The sequence below is a fragment of the Metopolophium dirhodum genome, chromosome 1 (assembly GCF_019925205.1).
Source record: "Metopolophium dirhodum isolate CAU chromosome 1, ASM1992520v1, whole genome shotgun sequence".
NCBI classification, from domain to species: domain Eukaryota; kingdom Metazoa; phylum Arthropoda; class Insecta; order Hemiptera; family Aphididae; genus Metopolophium; species Metopolophium dirhodum.
In genome coordinates, this window is record NC_083560.1 from 46,692,486 (window position 1) to 46,716,177 (window position 23,692).

At 27.8% G+C, this 23,692-nt stretch overlaps 1 protein-coding gene and 1 non-coding gene across 2 annotated transcripts; one reads left to right on the plus strand and one right to left on the minus strand.

Moving 5' to 3' along the window:
• Positions 1-5,293: 5,293 nt before the first annotated feature.
• On the minus strand, positions 5,294-5,413 carry LOC132937665 (U5 spliceosomal RNA). Its single transcript, XR_009663767.1, has one exon. It is a non-coding gene; the product is annotated as a U5 spliceosomal RNA (small nuclear RNA).
• A 5,686-nt stretch (positions 5,414-11,099) lies between these two features.
• Positions 11,100-23,066, plus strand: LOC132935802 (rab11 family-interacting protein 5). Its single transcript, XM_061002421.1, has 11 exons — positions 11,100-11,281; positions 11,367-11,405; positions 14,003-14,114; positions 14,181-14,318; positions 15,205-15,368; positions 15,433-15,498; positions 15,584-15,729; positions 15,809-16,034; positions 16,110-16,319; positions 18,673-18,815; positions 21,791-23,066. Exons 1-11 carry the CDS (start codon positions 11,251-11,253, stop codon positions 21,950-21,952), a joined length of 1,437 nt encoding a protein of 478 aa, XP_060858404.1. The 5' UTR covers positions 11,100-11,250; the 3' UTR covers positions 21,953-23,066.
• The last annotated feature ends 626 nt before the right edge of the window (positions 23,067-23,692 follow it).

Below are 23,692 nucleotides of genomic sequence, written 5' to 3' on the forward strand. Positions count from 1 at the left end.
TAATTGTGTTTTTTTTCAATTTACACTTAAGTTATAGTCGTTTGAAATTGAACATCATGATTATACAATTTGTTTTACCAAAAAAATGACAGTGATTTTGTAATTACCATGGAATTTAAAATTCTGTGTACAGTAATGTCTTTGTTTTCTTTCTCAGACATAAGTAAATCTAAATGCTCTTGAAAGTTTTTTAGTTGTAATAGTGCATAGGTTTAAAATTTAAATCTTGCAAAATTAGATGTATAGTAATTATATATTATGTCTTTATGCTTGCTTAAGATGTGTATATGTTACATATACGATATACCTATAGATACTTTTTAAGTATACTTCCTACCACATATTATGTAATATTTTATAATTTGGTAAGGTCAACCTAAAATACCATATTTTAGTTAAGTTTAATGAACGCTTTACAATACTCGCAATGTTTATTAATATTATCTTAACCTATGTTTAAGACCTGTGAAGTAAGATAGTTACTTAGTTACCTTTGTGATTAACAGAATTTGTGTGATAAAAGTTTACTTAGTACCTATATTTGTATATTGCTATACAACTTTAGTACTTTACACTACTGGTAGGTACATTGTATCAATACACTAGTGAACATTACAAATATTAAACAAGGTATGTCTATTTGTTCAGATTAGCTGTGAAAATGGGATAGGATACACAAATATCATAAATTAATCGTTTCCAACGTGAACTGGCAAACTATTCCGAAAATATTGTTTGTTTATTCTGTAGGTTGGCCGAGGAACAAGTGTACTTTAAACAGCTCATGGAATAATAGTGGCAATTTAACCAATCTTGTGTTAGCATGACTTCAAGTTAATTACAAATAGTTTTTGGTACTTATCGGTTATCGCGACTACCATAACTGTTTGGTAAAAAATAAACAATTCGGATATCGAAAGGGTGTCCTCTAATTGGTGCAAAAAGAAACATAGACGTCCGGCTCGTCAACATCTAGACAGTGATTTGGTTGGATTCATGTTGATTTCATGAACAATAATTATTTAGTAATTGGCTTAAAATGATTTATATAGCAAGTGATGATAAAATCATAATATATCCTAGTTGAAATATTGATTTTTGTAGATTTCTTACTTGATAATATTAATTAAAGCCAATTATTAACACGGCCTGAAGAAAAAAAATATTCAAAATGTCTTTTGAAAACTAGACCTTGAATTTTTTCAAGTAAATATTATTGAAGTGTAAACTAAGCTCGAATAAAAATAATATGCCTAGTCTTCTCTTATCTGATTAGTAGGTCTGAGGACTTCTAGTCTTTTCATATTTGTCTAGAAATGTCACAGAACAATGTGAGTGATGTATAAATATGTTTCATAATACCAGTAAGTTATACTGAAAATTGTATTTTGCATATTTTGTTGTAATTGCATATTAGAGTATATTAGAAAAAATAAGAAAATACTTTGCCTGTTCTCGATTTAATAAATTCAGCTTGGACAAATGAGAAAATATTTTGAAAAATTGTAAACATAAAATGTTGGTCATTGACAAAGTAAGTGCATATTGTGTATTCATTTGGAAAATTGAATATTTAAAAATAGTACTATAGGTACACTAATCGCTGCATATCGGTTGATTATCCAACCGATAACACTGTAACACATTACACATGTAACAGGTAGTGCTAATTGGTAAATATTCAAGTTTTTATAAAGTAAATAATTAAACTATCTTTTTATATACCTATTTGTTTTCATATTGTAAAATTTAAGGAACAAAAATCGTATTATATATTTTTTTCGAGTATATTTTCAGTGCATATTTGTTGTCTTTTTAGTGCATAAGTGCATACATATTTTTAGGTTTATAATACTAGAAGTCCTCAGCCCTACTAATTAGTTAATTACCAGCATGTAATATTTTTTAGAACCATTCAGCATTATCCAGTAGACCCGAGGAGGCGATTCTCATTATTCTCCAAAAATTAATTTGTTTTGTTTTAATTTTCATATTATCAAAAAGTATGAAAATTCATAACATTCTAAAAATGTCTAAGATTTATTTTTTTGAGTAGAAACCTATATTATAATATTATAGCGTATTATTTTTATACTTTTTTACCGTGTTTTCTAACAAATTTTTATTTTTTAGTTTCGGTATTTTGAAATTGAAATGTTTCATTAGACTGTTTATTTGGTTATATTTATTTTTGTCATGACAGAATTTATATTTGGAAAGTCGAATTAAAAAATTATTCTTAATTAAGGCACCTACAAACGTATCATTTTTAAGGAGTTCTGTTTAGGCAATTCTTTCGTTCCTTGCGGTCACTGCTCATTTTTGCATGCGTAGTAAATTATCAATAGTGTGTCTGTGCACATATTATGAAATATTTTGACTCGTAGATACATAAATTTAAAATTTAATAATTATTTTGTGGTTAAAAATCTATAAAATGTTCTACTTTTATATCCAACGATTTTAAAACTAGATTTTACGTAAATAGATTATAATATTATATAAATTACTTTATTCGTAATAATATCATGAAATATACTTACACATTTTAATTATTTCAAAAAAAAACTAAACACTTTAGAACAATATTATTCTGGTATGAATAACGTTTTCAGTAAATAACAACACACCACATACGTACAACAAAAATTATAAAATATACTTTAAAGGTAGGTAAATTATTGTGTGAAGCAGTGGCGTAAATTAGCATCAATTTCTGGTGCTGCAGAGAAATATTTTAACTTTGGTACCCACCACTACTTTAAATTCCTTTGTAAATTGTTTACCTAGTGCCCTAATGGCTAATTTTACCTAATAATTAATAAACAAAATATAAGAAAATATTGTTATTTTTCAAATAACGTTTTCGAAAAGAAATAATGTAGAAATTGTATTCATTGGTATATAAATGTGTAATGTTTAATTAATTAAAACAGGTACATCATCTTTGCTATAAATGTATGAAAATCTTCAATATTTATATCATGAAACACTAAACAAAATAATAAGGTATCTACCAAGGAAAATATTATGATTTTTTAGTTGTAGGCATAGGGATGGCAAGCCTGGGCATAAATGAGACATTAAAAAATAAAGTTAAAAGTTTTTATTAACTCAATTTTAAACTAACTGATTTGTATAGATAAAAACTTAATAAATACCTACATAAAGAGTCACTTTTAATCAAATTCAAGTTACGTTAATTTATAAATTATTAAATAATAAATATAATACAATTATTATTAATGATGCATATAGCATGAACATTTACTTTTTATTATTTTAAACCACATTAAAAAAAAATAATAAAAATAATAATCAAAAATAAACAGAATTTCAAAAAAAATAAATAGGATAACAATTAACTGTAAACTTCTTAAAATGTTTACTATTAAATTAACTTTACTCAATTATTGAATTATCATTAACTTGCCCAGGCTTGAGTGATAGTGTAGGTATTAAAATACTAGTGTTAGTGAGTGTTGATTTAGTTTTGAATAGTTAATTTCTTAATATTATAACTATAATTTAGTAAACTACCATAGATAGTAATTTAAAAATAAATTAAAATTGATTATAATATACCTAACTATAACAGATATTTTGTTATAAAAGTTGCAGCTTTGTATTTTATCAGCCAAACCCAGGGGTGAACTGGCCCAGATGGCAAGGCAAAGAAGTCCACTTGAGCCGGTCAACCATAAAAAAAATATGAATTATAGAAAATGAAAAAATAAACATTTAGTAAACATTTCAAGTACCTATGAGTCAAAATATATTTTGAAAATATTTCATAATATTAAATATTTTGAAAATTTTATAAATTATTGGAAATAATAAAATAAATATTTGGTGTAAATTTCAAGTATTTACAGCTATTTGTTTTTGAATTGCAACAAAATAAGATAATCGTTCGATGATAGTTAATAATTTATGAGAATAATTTTAATATACGGATGAAAATCCAATGTCAAAAAAATTTAAAATTCAAACGCTCATAAAAAGTTTGTTTGACTCTCCAGTAAACTTTTGTTTGTTGTAAAATGTAGGAAAACTAAGGAATCTTGTGTTAAATTTACAAATCTTAGATACAAATAGAAAATGTTATATGAATTTTTAGCTCAAAATAGTTGGCAAATTCTTATGATTTTATTCTAATCCTTCAGACGCCAATTATATGTTAAAAGATACTTGATTAATAAACATATATATGGTTTTGAAAATAGAAACTACAGGTACCTGTACAATTTTTTATGATTTTCTGGTGGTACAAAAATATAAACTTGCTACATTTGCACCACCCAGTTTACGCCACTGGTGTAAAAGCGAGTAACATATATTAACATTTACACGTATAAGATAGGCAATTGCCGCGAGTCAGGTTCAATATGAAGTTACACGTCTTTTACCGATTCGTCATAACACATTAAATAATATGAGTAGAAACGTTAAACTATTATTATACGGCTATACCATCATTCTTAATTGAACATTATTTCAAATTAAAAAAAAAACTAATTGTTGATGTGATTTGAGCTCCTTCAAAGAGTAAAATAGGCAACTATTATAACAATGTCAGAAGGGCAATAATATTATATTATCTAAACTTTATTCTATGATTGTAATGATATTTCGATAAAAATGCTTCGTCAATATATGATACTGGTAGTAAAGACTTCTATACTACACTATACAGGGTGATTCATAAAGCATAAAACACTCATTATCTCAAAAAGTATTAATGTTTTTGAAAATATTTTTTTTCAAAGTTTCAAGTTGTTAAAAAACTATGTTTTTATTAAAAAATTATATTATATAATAAAATATATTCAGTCATTTAACGTCGTTCACGTATTCACGTTCATATTTGGTGAACGTAGTCACTCGTTTTTTTTTTAAATAGAACGTTAACGTGAACGATTTATAATACGTTCAAATGAATTTATTATTTAATTAATAAACATCGATTGATAATACTATAATTGATATATAATAATTTACGAATTTTAAACATAAAATACATGAAATCCCAGTGGACATGCCTGGACATATAAATATAACAATTTCCACGATTTCGTATTCGTATTTAAGCGATACGCAAAAATAAAAAATAAATTAAATTAAATTAACGACGGACTGATGCATCAATATTTTCGAAGATCGTGAATTCATTTTTTTTTAGTGAACGTTTCGAACACTGGATAATTTTATAGCATATTATACGGTATAATATATGGGTAATGCATGCATGACACTAGTTTTTAACTAAATTTCAATAAAGTATTAGAAGCCCGACCTGAAAGGTTAGGCAATTGTAAAAATTGAATTTCTAGACTCCTTAGAGTGCTCCCCTCCACGGAAATCTTTAGTAAAAGGCGAAAGATTTTTTCGATATGTAAGGGAACCGGAGTTGTCGTTCGGTTGGCTTTCGGTTCCATATATACAATCGGCGCGGTGACGACGCCGTCCAGTCGGCTGGTGTTCACACAACACCGTTCTGCCGGTTAACAAGTCGTGGTTGGTGTCCGCGCGCGCCAGGTGCAAACTTTTCAGTACACCGGTCAACGAGTGCGACGGTCCACCGCGAAAACTTGTGGTCACAGCAAGCCCGAAATGCCGGGCCGCCCGCGTCACGACCACGTTAGCTAACGATTGTGCTCGCCAACGCCATCTGTCGACCGTTTTCCGAAACACCGGAGCTCGAACGAATATTCCTGATCTCCGCCGTCGACGGTTTCCCGATGAACCACTGTGGCACGACGAATGGGTCCGTCGTTTATTGTTCTCCGACGGAGGTGAGCACGTCCGAACAATAGGCAGAGTTGTTCACGACAATTATAAGTGTAAAATTGTTTTTGTAAAATAATTCTTATTCCGACTAATTCTCGGGTCAAATTATTGTATACAGTGTTGTACACCAATCGTTGTCATTGTGGTATCATATTTCTCTCTTTAGCCCGTGTACCGCACACAGTCCCCCGTGTATTCCACGACGAAAACAATAAATGTTCTACCGGAACTGCGCACAGTGGCCGGACCGTAGAATAGAATATAATTATAAGTTCCGGAATGCCGAGAGCTAGAGATTGGGCCAGACACGATTTACCGCCGCCGACGGGTCGAATAATCGTGTGCAACAACTATACGGCCAACGGGTAATCCTGGTGGTGAATGTCTTAATCAACGCGTAGTCTGGGTAAATTTTTTTACAATTTTACGTGCCGCAGGAGGACGAACTATACGCTATGCAATATGCACGAAGATTCAAATTCAACGTGAAAACCGATATTAAAAGGACCCTGAATCACTAACACGAATAATTTCATTACTTTATTAATTGAACGTTTTATACCTATTATCATTGAATATAACATATTACATACAATATAATATACCTACTCAATTTTAATATACGAGTTTCAAAAGTAACTAGGCATCTGTGTGCTGAACTTCAATTTAGGTAATCAATAGACACTACTAATCGTGTTTGATGAAATATTTACACATATTTTATTATGAGTCGTGACTTCATATTTGAAACAACTTGAAGTACATAATACTTAAATTTCGAAAATGGAACTTTCTTGGTAGTTGGTAACAACATAAGTAATAAACAATCACAACAATCATTATTACCATGACAATGTTTATTTATTATTGCATGTAATCCAACAAATGATTAGGCTATTTTAAATCATTCTATGAACAATTTTGAAGATAGACCTAAAAACTGTATCGGTCCAATTATTCAAACCAGAATAATTTTTATCCATTAACGATTTTACAGCAGCATTAACAGTAGACAAATAAAAATCTATAAAAACCAAATTTGAATATTTTGCTATTATGTCATATTTTATTAGACATTAGTTCTAATTAGAAATTACAATCTCAGATCAATAATGATTGTAATTAAAATCATATTTATCTAAATTGTATTTGAACAATTAAATAGATATATAAAAATAATTTTTTTTGTTTTCCTGACTTTCTTTTTGATGTGAAAACATAATTTTAACATATTATACTGCGTTCAGATGTTTCCACTTGGGCAACGAAAATTTTCGAGCGTTATCGTTTTTGCGTAACGCGTGATACCTATAAATTATACTATTAAAAAGAGAGGCGATTTTTATATCTGAAGTTCTACTGGTTTTTCAAATTTTTCGAAAAACACCGAAAACTATTTGTCACTAACAGTCTAATTCGGACGTCAGACTGGGCGTTAACCTCGGAGGTAAGTCGAGATCTGAATTCGTGCAGAGCGAATTTTCTATGTAGGTATTTTTTTTAGTTCAATTTGTTTGTCACTTTTATTGAGTTTTATATATTATTTATATACGTGTAAATATATACCTAGCATACCTACCTATAAATAGCATTGAGTTTATATTGTACAATATATTATACTCAATGCTATTTTGTAAATATTTTATTCAGTGTCGGAGGGCCCCTGATGCATTTATACAGAAGGGCACCCAAAAATGTTATTAAAAAAAATTATAAAAAAAGTGCTAATAGTATATTTAGTAAAATATTATATTTTTAAAGGTACCTTATTTAAAATACACATTTAAGTTAACTACATTGATATAGTAGTTATTTATAATTCTAAAAAATCATATAAATATTACCTTATAATATACAACTTAATATTTTTTAATGTGATTCAAGTTTTGTAATTGATTTTATTTATATCAGTAATTTTTGATTAAATGATAATACTATAATAGTATTATAATTTTTAATGATATAATATATAGTAATATTCAATATTCATAATACTATCGGGGCCCCTCAACAAAAATATGGCTGGGGGTCCCGGACGTGTTCGTGACCTATCGAGTATCGGCTATGGCCTGGCCGACACTGATTTTATTCTATTAAAAGTTATCTCTTTGTGTTCTGACAAATACAATTTGAACAAATATAATTCATAAAAATTTCCTATCCTATCCTACAAATAATTTGAAAGCACGTGCAAGAATATTTACTTCAAATTCAACATAATAAATCTATATATTTCACGCATCTTCCATGGGTCGCCTGTGACACTTTCTGTTTTTTATTTGTATGTTTTTTTTAATAGTACCTATATCATTATGTTTCTAGTGTTGAGTAGTTTTTGTTTTCTCATGTTGAGATTTGGGAAATTTAGGTTGTGTTTTTTTTTTGGCATGTGTGTATAATAATGGGTCTGTGTAAAAATTATTGAAATTTTATTCTTGCAAGCTATATTTTAATATAATCATATGCAATACGTTTATACATATAACTATATAAGTTTAGGTACTATTTTATTTTATAGAAGTTATCTAATTATTTGTACAATTGAACCTTTTTATTATATTTTATTACTTTGTTTGACTGTTTAATGTAGGCTATGCGGAATAAACAAAAAAAAGTAGGTAAGTGGAAGTTTCTCTGATGTACAGTAGGTTACAAGTGAGTCACTGTAATGGATGGTATTAAATTTGAATTCAATGATATAATATCACTGTACAAGAAAAACGATTCTGAGCGAAAACGGTCAGTCAGCCTATGATATTACTAAGTATATTTGATGATATAATTGCAAGGCTGGGCATTAACAAGTTAAACAGTTTAAGTTAAGTTAAAAAGTTAATTTAATTTTAACTTTTTAACTTAACTAGTTACTTTTGGCTTTCCATTAACTTAACTGTTAACTTACTAAATTTCATTTTTAACTAACGTGAAATTAAAGTGTTAATTTTTCATTTTAAGAAGTAAGTTAACTTAATTTATTTTGTTTTTAATTTTATAATATTTCGCTATTTCAGTTTATTTCGTTTTCGTGTCAAAAAATATGTATCGTAAATTATTTAAAGTTAAAAATGTATATCATTCGAATCTAACTTATATGGAAATATTGTATGAAGTATTAACACCATATTATATAATTTAGTTTTGGGTTGGAAAAAAATTAAGTACGCTAGCATTGTATAAACAAATAAACTTTTTTTTAACTTATTAAAAAGTTAACAAAAAGTGTGTATTAACTTTTAACTATTAACTTTTTGTTATTGATGCATATTGACTTAACTTAACTGAGTTAAAAAAAATCATTAACTTGCCCAGCCTTGTATAATTGTGTATAAAGTAATTTATATATTAACCTATTTACTTGATTAGGTAACATAATTTTATTCATATTTTTTTGAGTTGTTATTGCATAATTAAAGATTTTTTAGAATATATTTGAGAATTTGTTAACTGATATTAAGCCATAATACTAGCTATGGGCTATTGAGCTTTTTTAAAATATACTGGCATCCCCTTCAAAAACGTTAATACCTAAATGTTTCGACAGCTCATTCAAATTGTTGATTTAAGTTATACTGTGTTTTAAGAACTCTTGATAAAATCATACAATTTACATTAGAAAACATTTTGTAATTGGAGTAATTACTAATTAGTATAATTCTGATTTGAAGGCAGATGTCTTTTTGTTATGGATAAAGATAAAAATATAATTCTTACATAAAAATATATTTCATTTCATATCAATGCTAATTATTTACCAATGCTTTTGTTTTATATTTTTTGTATTATTTATGGTACAAACTACAAATTAATAAGAGCTTGAGAATATGATGTGTCGTTAAAGTTATGCTTAAAAATACTTGTAATTAATAGAAAGTACTCAAATGAGTATGTCATTTTTTATGAATAAAAATATCTTGAACAAAGCTTTACCATAGACAGTTTGTGAAGCATATTACAGTGGTAATTTTCTTTTAAACACAAATTAGGTAATTAGTGAAACTTATTGCAAACTTATTGTATATTAAATAAAATACTTTTTTTTATTATTAATTAAATTGCCTTCAAATACGAATTATACTAATTGTACTGGGGTACTAGATTTCACTTTGGGCATCTTTGTTTCAATCCATGTGTAAGTCCATGTCCGTGATTTATATTTATCATCATAACTTGATTCATATAAAAGTCGCTTCTTTGCACCCGATTAAGTAGAAGTTGGTGTTGTAAAAGTTAAACTAGCATCAGCAGGTTATGAACTTTTATTTGATGTTGTATTCTTAATCAACACTATAATACATCAACACTTTGAACTACATGCAATAAGGTATGTATAGAGGCTGTAAAACAGAAACAAATATAAATATAATATAGCCCTAATATGTTACTGGTACATATAGGTTTATCCAGAATAACTGATGGAAATGCATTGGGTTTTGGTTTCTAGTTAAAGTTGCCTTCTGGGCTGTCTGGATAATTTGAAACAAAAAAATGAGTATTGCAGATTGAAGATATTCTTTGGAATAAATCCAAACCGATTGATAGCCGAAATGTACTGTTGCAAATTCTTTCAAAGGAAACCTAAAATAAAAGTATATACAATTTATTAGGAAGGTACTTACATTTGGACCAACTCAGTGTTAAAAACTATAAAACTTAAAATATACATAGTAAGTCTAGAAATTCGCTACACTAGACCGATTTAGAACTATACCACATTATCCCACACCGGGATAATGAACCATGTAAATGATATGGTCCAAACACCCCGGTGCATTATTTTTCACACCGGTTTGGTCCAGTGAATTTCTAGAGTACTTATGTAAAAAATTGTAAGCTACCAGGTATAGTTGCTCTGCTTGACTTTTGCAATTTGTTGAAACAAAGGGATTAAGCAACAACCCGTTCTTTATTTAAGTATTTGAAAATATAATTAATACAGAAAAATAAAAAATGAATATAATAAATAATAATATCCATATATAAATAACAAATTGTTGTTGAAGGCAATAATAATTAGGCATTCAAAATTGAAAACATAAATCAAAACCGTGACAAATTTAATTCGCCATGATCAAAACGTAATTTTTATAATTTGTTCATTGTTGTAATCACGATTAAAGATAAGATAATCTTATCTCTTATTGTGGTCCTGGCAAGCAGCTGCAGCACAGAATAACAGAATGGTAATTATTCCGTGGCTGCAGTACGCAGTCGTGCCATACGCAGTTCACATGCTCGAACGTTTTTTTTATCCGTCGTGGCGCTAAGCCTTATCGCTGCTGTCGTAATCGTTTCTTATCAATCGCAAACCGTCTCCACTTGTAGTTTTTCTCAACTTTACTCTCCGTCTCTCAGTAGCTCACCACCTACGGCTATTGTTTCTTCTTCCGTCGGTGTCCGGGGCTTTAGATTTTTTTTTTTATACTTTTTTTCACTCGCCCCTCGTCCATAGCCACCAACGATATGTGGAGTCCCACGCACGTACAAGTCACAGGTATGTGTTTTTTGCAAAACGGCAAAAATACGTAACGACTACCTATGGTAATAATGATATTAATGCCACCGTGTTTCGTTTACAGTTCAGAGGACCCGGGGTTTAAACTTCAAGAATAAAAACGGTTAGTATTTTTCCGATTTGTCATTCGTACTTACGACTGTTTTGATCCATCCGTCCTCTTCATAAATTGTTTATTGTATCATTGTATGGTACATAAAAAATACACACACACACACACACTCTCTCTCTCTCTCTCTCTCACTCTCTCTCTCTCTCTCTCAGCCTAGTCAAATCACTAGAAACTAGAATGCGTTATAGATTAGAAAAAATAATATTTCCGCTATAATGATTTGTATTAGTTATTTCTTACGTTTCCCTTCACCCTACTAAATAAACACTTAGTGAGTCATAATAATATGGTTCACTTGTTAACTATTTGTAAAATATTCTCAGAAACATTATCAGACCACTTAGTATTTATTTCTTTTTGGATACATGTTAGGTCAATGATTAGGTCATTTAGAAATTGGTGGTTGCTATTAAGTTTCATTACAAAGATAACGGTTTATAATTTTAATTAGATCATGTTTTAATTAAATTGTAAGTAGTTGGTAAAAATAGTTTCAGAAGCACAATTAAAAATGTTGTTCCTTATAAGCAGCTAGATGATCTTATGAATATTAAAAACTAAAATGATTATATATTTTAAATAAGAACAAAGTTATCTTTATTTGATACAACCGACTTTGAAAAAGCCTCGGAAAAAGCTTTTGATAGAATTAATTTTCAACTATAAATTAATGCATTTACTGATTTACTGAGCGCTAACCCTTTATTATCTTGGTTTAATTCTTAAGAGGATGTCAGCGCACAATTTGGTTTTCTCTCTCTGGCCCACGCGCAGCATAGGCAAAACGCATTTTCGCAGAATCATTTTTTCTATGTTTTTAATTAATCTTAGAGTAAAATCACCCATTATAAAAAAATAGAGAATAATATTTTTGAGGGAATGTCATATTGATTTCTCTAAATATTGTTTCAAAACAATTAAAACATCATTTAAATTTACAACATTTTTTTGTTCATTTTGAAACTCAAATACAAAGTCAAATAACAATAAAATATAAAATCGATATGACATTCCCTCAAAAATATTATTCTCTATCTTTTTTGTAATGGGTGACTTTACTCTAAGATTACTTGAAAAAATAGAAAAAATGATTCTGCGCAAATGCGTTTTGTCTATGTTGCGCGTGGGCCAGAGAGAGAAAACCAATAGTGCGCTGACATCCTCTTAACATGAAGATTTCAATTTATTACCTAAATATTATATTATATTTTAAATTCTATTTCAGTAATTTCAAGTGTTTCTCTAGGTGGTAACCTCTCTCCACTTTAATTAAATTTGTTTACTATTTGTTAATTAATGATTATGTTTTTGCTATGAATCATTGAAATGTTGTGAATAGAACATGAATGTACTTTATTTGTTGATTAATGATAATATTGTAAATGGAACGACATATACTATTATTTGCTGATTATGCAAAGATTTTTAAATGTGTCAAAATATTGTCATTGTTTAACTTCTGAAAAATTATATTAACATTATTTTCAAATGGTATGTCTTTTAATGTTAACAAAATTCAATGTATCTCTTTCACAAAAAAAAAAAATGATAGTACCTATTTCTTTTAACTATACTTCAAACATTCATATATATTTTGATCTTCCTAAATCAAGGATCAATTCTTGGAGGAATCTTTTATTAAATATATGCAATATTTGTCAATAAAGAAAAAGCAGTTTGACAATAATGCACAATAGCTCTAATATTAATGATCCATTCAAATTTAAGTCTTTATATATAAATTATTTATTTCTTAGTAGAATATAATTTGTCTTAACTATACAGGAAATCTATGTTACCATGCTAATGCTATGTCTAAATTGAAGCATTTCAAAATAATGTTCTTTGTTTTATTTGTTTCATAACACATTTTACTAGTTATGATGATATCCTTAAATATTTAAATTTAAATTCCTTAAAATAAGCAATAATTAAGTTATGTTAAATAAAGTCATATAAAACTTTTCTTATGAATGAAAATATCATTGATGACACATTTCTACTTAGTAAAATTAACTTCAAAGCAAATAAACATAATTCCCCTAGTAAAAACCAATTTTATATCTCACAGTTTTATAAAAATGTAGGTTATGGCGCTATGCTCACCAGTAAATATTTTACTATCTCTTATTAATATACTGGAAAATGTAAATTAATTTATGTAATATATTATTATTTTATTTAGTTTATTTATTTATTTAATGGTGTAACATTACTTCAGTTTATTTGTTATAATATGATCTCGTATTTTAATCATTGTATTAAAAAAAAAATTATATCTGTATTGTCTTATTGTCAAATATAAATAAATCACTCCTGGGCATAGCTGCGAATTAATCAGGATCAAAAATATCAGTGAATTAACTTATATGAATAAATCAACAAATTTCAATAATAATAAAGTTGTTAAATATTAATTTACCTACATATATATTTTTTATTTTTTCCATGCTCATTGCACAAGATTGTTTTAACCTTAGTTTATAAGTATACATAGTATATAATAATATAATAATATAGGTAAGACATAAAAATATACACTACGTATAATTAATTGGTATATAATCTTGAATGGTATTTTACTTTAGCCAAAAATGATGTATTTGTCACCATTGGTTTGGGGAAAGAAAAGTATCAAACATCGCCAAAAGAAAAAGCTATTGATACCGAGTTGACAGAATGGCATGAAGTTTGTGAATTGTAAGCTATTTTAAAATTAAATAACTAATATATAATATGAAAACTTATTTAAGATGGTTTTTCCAGACAAATTCCTAAACAAGGAAATACCGCAGAATTAGTACTAAGTGTACTTCACCGAAATTTTTTGGGACTAGACCAATTTTTGGGCCAGACCACAATACCTTTGGCCGATATAGATGTTTATGAACGTCCAAAAAGCCAGTATGTTTATGCTTTAATGAAAATGTATTTAACCAAGCTGTGCATAGTAAAGATTTTGTCTTAGAATACAATAGAACCTCGATTGTTAAAATTAATTGGGTTCACGCCTAGATTAGAATCGGGGATTTTTTTATTACTAAGTATGAATATTGCGTAGTTTAATATTGATATTTAATATTATGTTCATATATATCACGAAAAACATGCATAACATTATATGTTGTTTTTAGTTATAATTATTGTTAATATATACTCTGTTTAAAATAAGATAATGACCCGGCGGCCGAGTTGTGCACATGGGCGTGGCTTTGTTCCGTGGCAGCACCCGACGCATCGCCGTAGTGGGGACGGCGTCTGACCGTCGTGGAACGAGAACTGGTCGCCGCCAGATTATTGTTTTATATTGAACAGAGTATAGAATTATTGTATACATTAGTTATAAATACACGATTATGTGATGTGAATGGGTGCTACAATGCGTATAATTGACATTTGGATAATAGAGGGTTCAGATAATGGAGGTTCTACTGTATTTATTACCCAAACAAAATGTAGAGTGATACAATTTATGTATTATTCATTTATGACAGTGGCTTGAGTTGGTGCATGGAATTTTACCTAGAATTAAAGTTCATAAACTAAAGGTAGTTTTTTTTCTATTATTACAAAAAAATCAGATTATTTTTTTTTTAGTAAAAAAATCTATTTTATCTGGTAACATTATCAGACAACTGTTTGTACATACCTTAGATCATATACAAACATACAGTAAATAGTATATAGGTATATCTGAGGTACATTCAATCAAATACTTAATTAATGATAACACTGATTAGAAGTAACCAGAAAATCATTAACCTCAATCTTTGTTCTGTATCGAATTCAGATGGTATCCTCTAAAAAGCAAAAATGGACAAGAAAACAAAGAACGCGGTGAATTACAGGTCAAAATAGCATTCACAGTTAAATCTGGAAGTCTACGAGATCTTAGCAAGAAAGAAAAACACAGATTATCTGTAGGGCAATTATCCCACACTGCTTCTAATATTAGTAAGTGTATATCAGTATAAAACATTTAGATTTTAAAATTTTATACAACTTTTGAATGTTTTAGGTGGTAGTTTGATGAGTATTAGTAGTGTTGATAAAAAATCATTTAAGAAGTTGGCCAAAACAATAAGTAATTACTGATTAAAATTTAATTATGATTGTTGCGATTTATTTTTATCAAATGTTATCAATAACAAGTGTATTTTAAATTTTAGCGGGAAAAATTAAAAGAGAGAAAAAAATTCAAGAAATATCATCCTCCAGTATTAATTTAAGTGTGGAAAATCCAAACAAAATAAAATCTTCACAAGAAGGATACGATGCTGATCCAGGTGTTATCAGTGACGATGATGATTTTGCAGTAAATATAACAGTTAACCAATATCTTTTTGTAACTTGTGGGTTGTTTTTAACACACCTATGAATTTCTATTCTTTCAGCTCGAAGATTTATCGCACAAGGGGTCTGCTTGCTCTTTAGAGACATCTGGTCAATCTGATCGCAAAGGTGTGAACAGTTCACCAATTAGTGGGTTAACATTACATATTCATGGATCAGTTGAAAGTGTTAGTAACTCAGATACAATGAACAAATCTCCAGTTATGAATCGTTCACCAATTTCTCAGACACAAGACGAATGGCAAAGAAAACTGTACAAAAACAAGGGTATAAAATTAATTTAGAATTAATTTAATTTCAAAATTGAATTGGGAACTTACTGTTTAAATATTTGTTTTCCAGATAATAATATGTTGAAACTTTCTGACACTCTTAAGTCAAAATTGAAAGACACTGTAGACATGCCAATCAATCACGATAGAACTAAAGATAAAAGTCCAACACCATCTCTCAAAAATAGTCCAAAAGTTCAAAAGAAACATCCTATTTCACCACTTGATGACCGTTCTTTTAACAATAAGGAATCCAACCATGAAAATGACACAATACCAAGTAAGCAAATCAATACAAAAATCATATTTAGGATTACTTATTTATATGTACAGAAGATAATCTCTTTGTGCATGGAAGGGATTTACTATGAAAAATGTGTTGGCACTATTTTTCCGGTACCCCTGAGAGGTATTTTTAATATTTCATACATCCACTCAATCATTATAACTATAATATTATACAAGGTTGGAAAAAAATTAAACATAAATATTATAATATGCAAATATATTGTAAAAGCAAGTTAGTACACCCTGCGAGTGTGCTAAATTCCTGGTTCCTAAACAAATTTTAATTTAAAACAATAAAATATAATTTCATGTACAATTTATATACACTAACTACGAGTATATAATATCTTAATATCAATTGTAACTATGTACTGTTAATAATATCATTTTCTATATCCAAAACGAGGATGTCCTAAACTTTTGTATAGAAATCTAAAAAGCTGTATATTTTATTTTTCACAAAACGCACTGTGAGTACATTAGTGTAATAACTAAAAATTTGAGTTTTGAAGTCTTTTATATCTTAAATCATTAATAAATAAAAAAATATTTAATATAAATGTTTGAAATGTTGGTACATATATTATTAAAAGTGTTTAAAACAAATGTATTATGTTTAAATACTATTTTATATTGTAATCTATTTATTTATTCTATATATTTATACTTCTTTAATGTAATTATCTATGTTATAATTGTGTATTTTTAAACGTACGTGCAGAAACATGATGTACAACATTAGATATTTAAACACTTGAAACTTTTTTAGGTTTATTATTATACTTTATACACACATTGACATTTTTAAATACAATTTTTTCGACAAAAATTAATTTAAAAAAACTAATTATAGTACTAATTCCTGTTTCTAATAGTAAAATTAATTACTTTAATCAAAATAACATCATCACATATTCTTACTAATATTATAAGCTGACGGACCTCCCTAGCGACTCTAGACACTATGTACAGCTGAGCGTACTTTTCCGCTTTTTTTCTTTCAAATATTGTTTTTTCTCTACATACCTTATTTGTTTTTAATAGTTAAAAAATAGTTTAAAAATAGGTATATTTGGAAAACAACCTGTGTGTTACTACCATAATATTATTACTAGGCAGAAAGGGGTGGGCTGGTGCGCGGGATTCGTTAATATGCATCACCATTTGCAACTCGCCAAACGTCGGTGCATTCTGCTTTCGGCTTTGAGATTTGCCGACTGAATTTAGTTAGTAAAGTAATTAAATAGCAAGTATACTGTATGTCTGTTGTCTGTAATTCTGTATACCTACTATTTAGTATTTCCACTATATTATACAATACCTATAATATGTCAATCGATTATTGTCAATATGATTTCTATGTTATCTAGCATTAAATACAACTTATCAAAATTAATATGCAAATGTATGAACTTACGAGCCCTGCTTATCGACATGCAATGATCAGTAGGGCAAAGATTTTTTTATATTTCATTGTTAATAAAGTAGACACTCTAATTCTGATAAAAATGAGCAGCCTCAATAAAAAGGTTTCATAACACCCTAAATAAAATGATATGTATTCATCATTAAATATTTTTGCATATTTTGAATTAAATTAATTTTCTTAAATATTTCACAAAAAGTATTGTTATACTACTTATCTGGTGATTGGTAAGGTATAATCATATAACATTGAGGTATGTGTATCAGGAATAAATGTAAAATAATGATATTATTTATTATTTTAGACAGGCTTACTTAGGTATAAGTCATAATTAATTTTAATTAAATTTTATTTTTGAGTCTGAACTCTTTTACTGTTAATAACATTAATTCCTGAGATATATGGTAATATTATTTACATTATCTAAAAGTCTAAAAGTTTCGGAATCGTTATTAAATTTAATTGATCTTTACTTTTTTCCAAATATCCTAGGTTTTGACATTTTGTCATTCATAACTTATTTAAAAAATGTCAAAATGTGTTAGGTACACAATCAAAATTACTTTTAATAAGTGCTTTTGGAACAGTTGCGTTAATTTAAATAAAATGTAATGAAATTACTACAGCGTTAATGAAAAAGTAATTTTGTTACAGTAATTTGTAATTTGCTTTACATTACTACCCAACACTGCTTAACACCAATGGTGGGACGTTACATAGCAATATCAACGATGGGTTTAATAAATGTTAGATGTTCATACATTTTATTAGTTTTTATAAACAGTTAATTATTTTATCTAACTGTTTTAATTAAACGTCTCATCAAAATGTTGTTTGTAAACCATTGAAAATAGTTTTCACCACCTAAATTGTATAATAATTATGTATTGATATTTCTGTTTCACATCACTTTTTATAGAAAGCAAGTCGGCGTTGTCCTCGTGGAATAAAGCATATGAGCGCATCATCATTGGCAAGGAAAAAGATTCCAGTCACCATCAAAATTCACATTCGAAACACTCATCAGAGGTGCTTCAGAAGTTCGATGGCAAAACCAGAGACGTGCGTATATAATTATTGACAATAATTTTTAAAAAAATTACCTCAATTATTTACACTAATTATTAGGTAGTTTTTCTATAACATACAATATATACGCCTTCCTGTGAGTCAGGTACAATGGATAATTATTAGTGTGTGGGTGGCGGATTTATGGTGGGGGTTGGTCCAGTGTACAAGACCATACCCTACCAATATTTATATTTAAAAAAAAACACAGTCAATTTTTTTATTATTAAAAATACTTTTGAAATAGGTACATATTAGTTTTCAGGACCTTCCCCCTAAGAATAACATTAAAAATCTGCCACTGATATTTGTATCATTTTCAATGGCAACATTTGGTTTGATTTATCTATATCAGTGGTTTTATGATTTTGAAAATCAATTTCTAATGGTATGATATTATATTCTCATAAGACAATTTTCTCTTGCATCCACCTTCACCACAAAAAAAAAAAATAAATACAAATACAATTTATTTATTTTATAAACAAACTATAACATTAGTTACCTATCAAAAGGTTCATTAACTGATTAGTTTACTACTTTACTAGCATAAAAGTGGCACAGGTTTCTTTAATAAATATCCACATTCATTGAAACAGTAATTGGCAAAACGTTTATCACAAATTCTGAGAAATGGCAAATTCTTTTTTATATAACAATCAAACTTATTTTAATTACTTAACATAATATACTATAATAAATAACCATCTACTACCTACTTGTGTAATGAAATCTCAGAATCCACTGTACATCGAATTTTGGAATCAAAGTTTTTACTGCCTATTATTATTATATGTAAATGTATAATAATAATTTATGTATAATCATTTTAATCACATAATTTAATATATTATTATATTATAAAAAGGTGGACAAGTGGGTACTGCTCTGCTGTACAGTAGTTGTCAAGCCGGTCGTTGTAATGATGTGAAAATTTGAACTTTAAATTCATATCAAAAATAATTGAGACAATGTATCTTTAATGTTTTTGAACTTCAATTAATTAAATTTATAAGGAACATAGTATTACATTTTCAAGCTTTTTTACTAAGTGAAAAAGTTTTTATCGAGAATAATTTAAAAAAAGGTGGACATGTGGGTACCGCTTTGTTGTACAGTAGTTGTTGAGTATGTCATTGTAATAGAAGTTTTATATTTGAATTCAATGATAAATCATTGGATACGAAGAATGATTCTGACCGGAGATGGTGCGTTATCCTAGGCCTAGCAGTGGCACCGAACACCTATGGCTTCTGGGGTAAATACACCATAAGTTTTGTAGGTGGTGGGTGGGTAGGTGGGTGACTGCTTAGTGCTTTAAGGTCTTGTTGAATTCGATAAATTACTACTAAAAATATAATATCTTAAAAATTATATATTCAAACGCTCATAATAAAATATTATTACTTAACGCTAAACTTAATTGTTTTGTTATAAGTAGAAAATTTTGTTGGGAATCTTTTATTAAAATGTCTTATCTTAGCTATGAAAATAAAAACTTTTATGAATTTCTAACTAAATAATAATTTACAAAATTTCTCATGGCTATAATAGCTGAAAAAGTTTCAAAATTATTTGAAAATATTACCATGTATGGATAATAGTCGTTTTAACATATAGCAAAAATTTCAAATATCTAAGGTTCATTCGTTTTTAAGTTACAACAAACTTTCAAAAAATGATTGATGAAAATTCTTTAATTTTCTTATGAAAATCCAATATTGTAAACATTTAAATTCAAACACTCATAAAAAATTAATATTACTTTTTGGTAAATTTTTTTTTGATTAAGGTAGGTAAATTTAGGAGGAGTCTTCTTTCTACATTTCTAATGTTAGCTTTGAAAAGTTAACCATTTATGCATTTCTAACTGAAATATTTTCAATATTTTGTTGAAATTTGTCAAAATTTTAACTTCAATTGCATATAAAAAAAATCGTGCCTAGTATTACCTGATTTTTTTTAAACTTATATTTATGAAACTTAAGGAATGTTGTATTAAATTTTCAAGCTTTTTTACTAAGTGAAAAAAAGTTAATCAAGAATAGTTTAAAAAAAAATTACAAATTTCTCAAGGCTATAACTAGCTCAAAAAGAGTCAATATATTATGAAAATGTTACCATTTATGTGAAATGCTAATATAAAATATATATGGTGAAAATGTCAATGGTCTACAGTCATTAATTTTTGAGTTACACCAAAAAAATAAAATTGATATTTTCAAATATTGGTTTTGCGTAAAAATTATCACTTTTCTTTCACTTTTGTTTTGTTTTTCTCAACGCTTTCTTAAACTACTGGTAGTTTTCAATTTTGACTTCCCAAAAGTACCAACTAGGTTCACCAAAATGTTACTGAGGAAAAAAAACACATTATTGTAAAACCAATACATTCTTTCGCTCCGCTCAGAATCTAAAATACTACTAAGTACAAGACTTAAAGACATAGAAGATATTAAATAACATAATATCACAATTAAAGTTACTACTATTTACTGTCTTTGAGCATGCCCAATATTAACTATTATCGTGCAGTCACAAGTGACACAACAGAAGTGTTCTCTATTTTTGACTGCTCTGGGTGTACAAAAGGCCAGTCTATGAGTATAGCCTAAAATTATCACCGGATCATGTGACTATCAGATTCATATCATAGCTGTAGACAAATTCTATGTATGAACATTAAATAATATCTCCTAATGTTCATGATTTTACCTAAGGCCTTGATTCATACTATTTGCTGTATGATAGAATTTTCAGAATAACTCGTTGGGCATCCATACGATTTGTGGTTTTGCATAGGCCTGTGAAAGATAGGTACATATTGATGTCTCACATATTAAAGAGAATTTGAGGTGGCCAAGGAAGTACTAAGCCCCATGTTTACGGCCATGGACATCTTTAAACAAAAACTTCATGTTCCAATAATCTGCACAAGTTGTTGTAATAAAATTATGATATGTTTTCAGGATTTGATCGAAATGGTCATTCAGCTGCAAAGCAGTTTGCGTGATGAGAGCAAACAGAGAACCGAGTTAGAGGAGTACTTGGACAAGTTGCTGTTGCGCGTCATGGAAACATCACCGAAAATCTTGCAAACGCCTTACATTTGTTACAAGCGCAGAGTGTAGTATTATTATTATACCAAACAGTAGTGACCGGACCGAAAATGTATTTATTCCTTCTATTTTTTTTCATCACAAACGAGATGACTGTTAGGCTTGCCAATTAGGTGGTGGTACACTCAACCGCATTATTAATAATTACAAGCCTGCATAATATATTTTTTCAACCATTACAAGTATTAGTACTGATTACACTTCTCGTAAAATTAACATAAGTTCTTGTTTACCAAATACCAAATTTGTAATATTTATTTTTTTTAATGTTTTTTGTTGTTTCTGGGACTTAAAGCATCATAAGTCAAAATGATGTAGCCATTTAAATGTTCGTCACAGTTATTATGTTATTTTTCTATCTTAGCTCGATTAACTATTTGATTATAATTTCACGGTTTGCTTGTTATTTTTTATTAGACAAATTACTATTTATATATACATATTATAGGTGTGTAACAGCAAATGTATTATTTTTTTACTCTACTTGTTATCCGATAGTTATTATTTGTAGAACAATTTTAAGACCTTTGTAGTTGTATTAATTTATTCTTATATATGTTTATGCCATTTTAATAGAAAGCATAAATAAGACACAGAGTAACAAAGTTTTTAATTGTATTTGTCTCAATGTTCTAAAGTAAATTTGTTTAGAGGGTATTTAAAAAAAAAAAATGGAAACAGAGCTCGCTGCCTTTTGTGTGAAACAATTTTTTTATTACTATTATTTAAGTGTAACCTAATGTTGTGATTTTTATATGTGCTATTTTTATATAAGAATTACCGTCCATTGTAACTAACAATATTTTTTTAATTTTATAATATTGCCCATTATGCACATATTATTGTTATCTGTGTACATTTTTGTCTTACACAATAATATTTGTGACATTATGTAATCATTTTTGTTTTGTTATAAATTATGTTATCTGTTTCAAATATTACTAACTTTGTATAACGTATCAGGGTGTTAGTATGACATTATGAATTACCGATTTTTTCAAAGATTTAATTAAGTATTTTTAATTAATATTATGTTAGTTTAGAACACGTTTATTATTGACAAAAGAGAAAAGCAGTTGATTATTATTGTTATGAGGATGAAATATAATAAAATTTGTAACGGCCATTTAACTATTTTTCATTATTGTGATAATTATAGATAGCAAATAATAATATTGGATGTTCTAAATTATTGTTAAAAATAATCATTATTTATTAGATTTAAATTATTAATATTTAATCATACACTTTGTGCTAGTTGTATGACACTGTATTTTATAATTTATTGTTGTTTTAGATATAATATAACATATTATGCAACTGTTAGCAATATTTTTAGGAATGAGAGTTATATTTGTCATATATATATTTTTAGTATATTTATTTATTTATTTATTTATTAATGGAATTGATGTTTGGGATAACCAGAATAAATCATTAAATTAATATCTGTTTTACTCTTTAATCATTAGTTATTTTTTTAATACAACCTTGGTTGTATTTGGTGAAAAATGTAAATTTATACTAGTAAGAGTGGTATTTTTTCACTTTGAGCGGTAAGTGATTGAGTGTGTTTCTAGTGAATGACTTGGGACTGCACTATACTATTATCGTAACTGTGTTTTCTATAATTTGTATGCACCAAACTAAATAAATTAAATAAATATAATACAAATATTAAACTTTAAAGACTTGATACTTTTTATATTTATTTTTTAAAATCTTAATTTTTTTTAGGAAACATTTTTATTT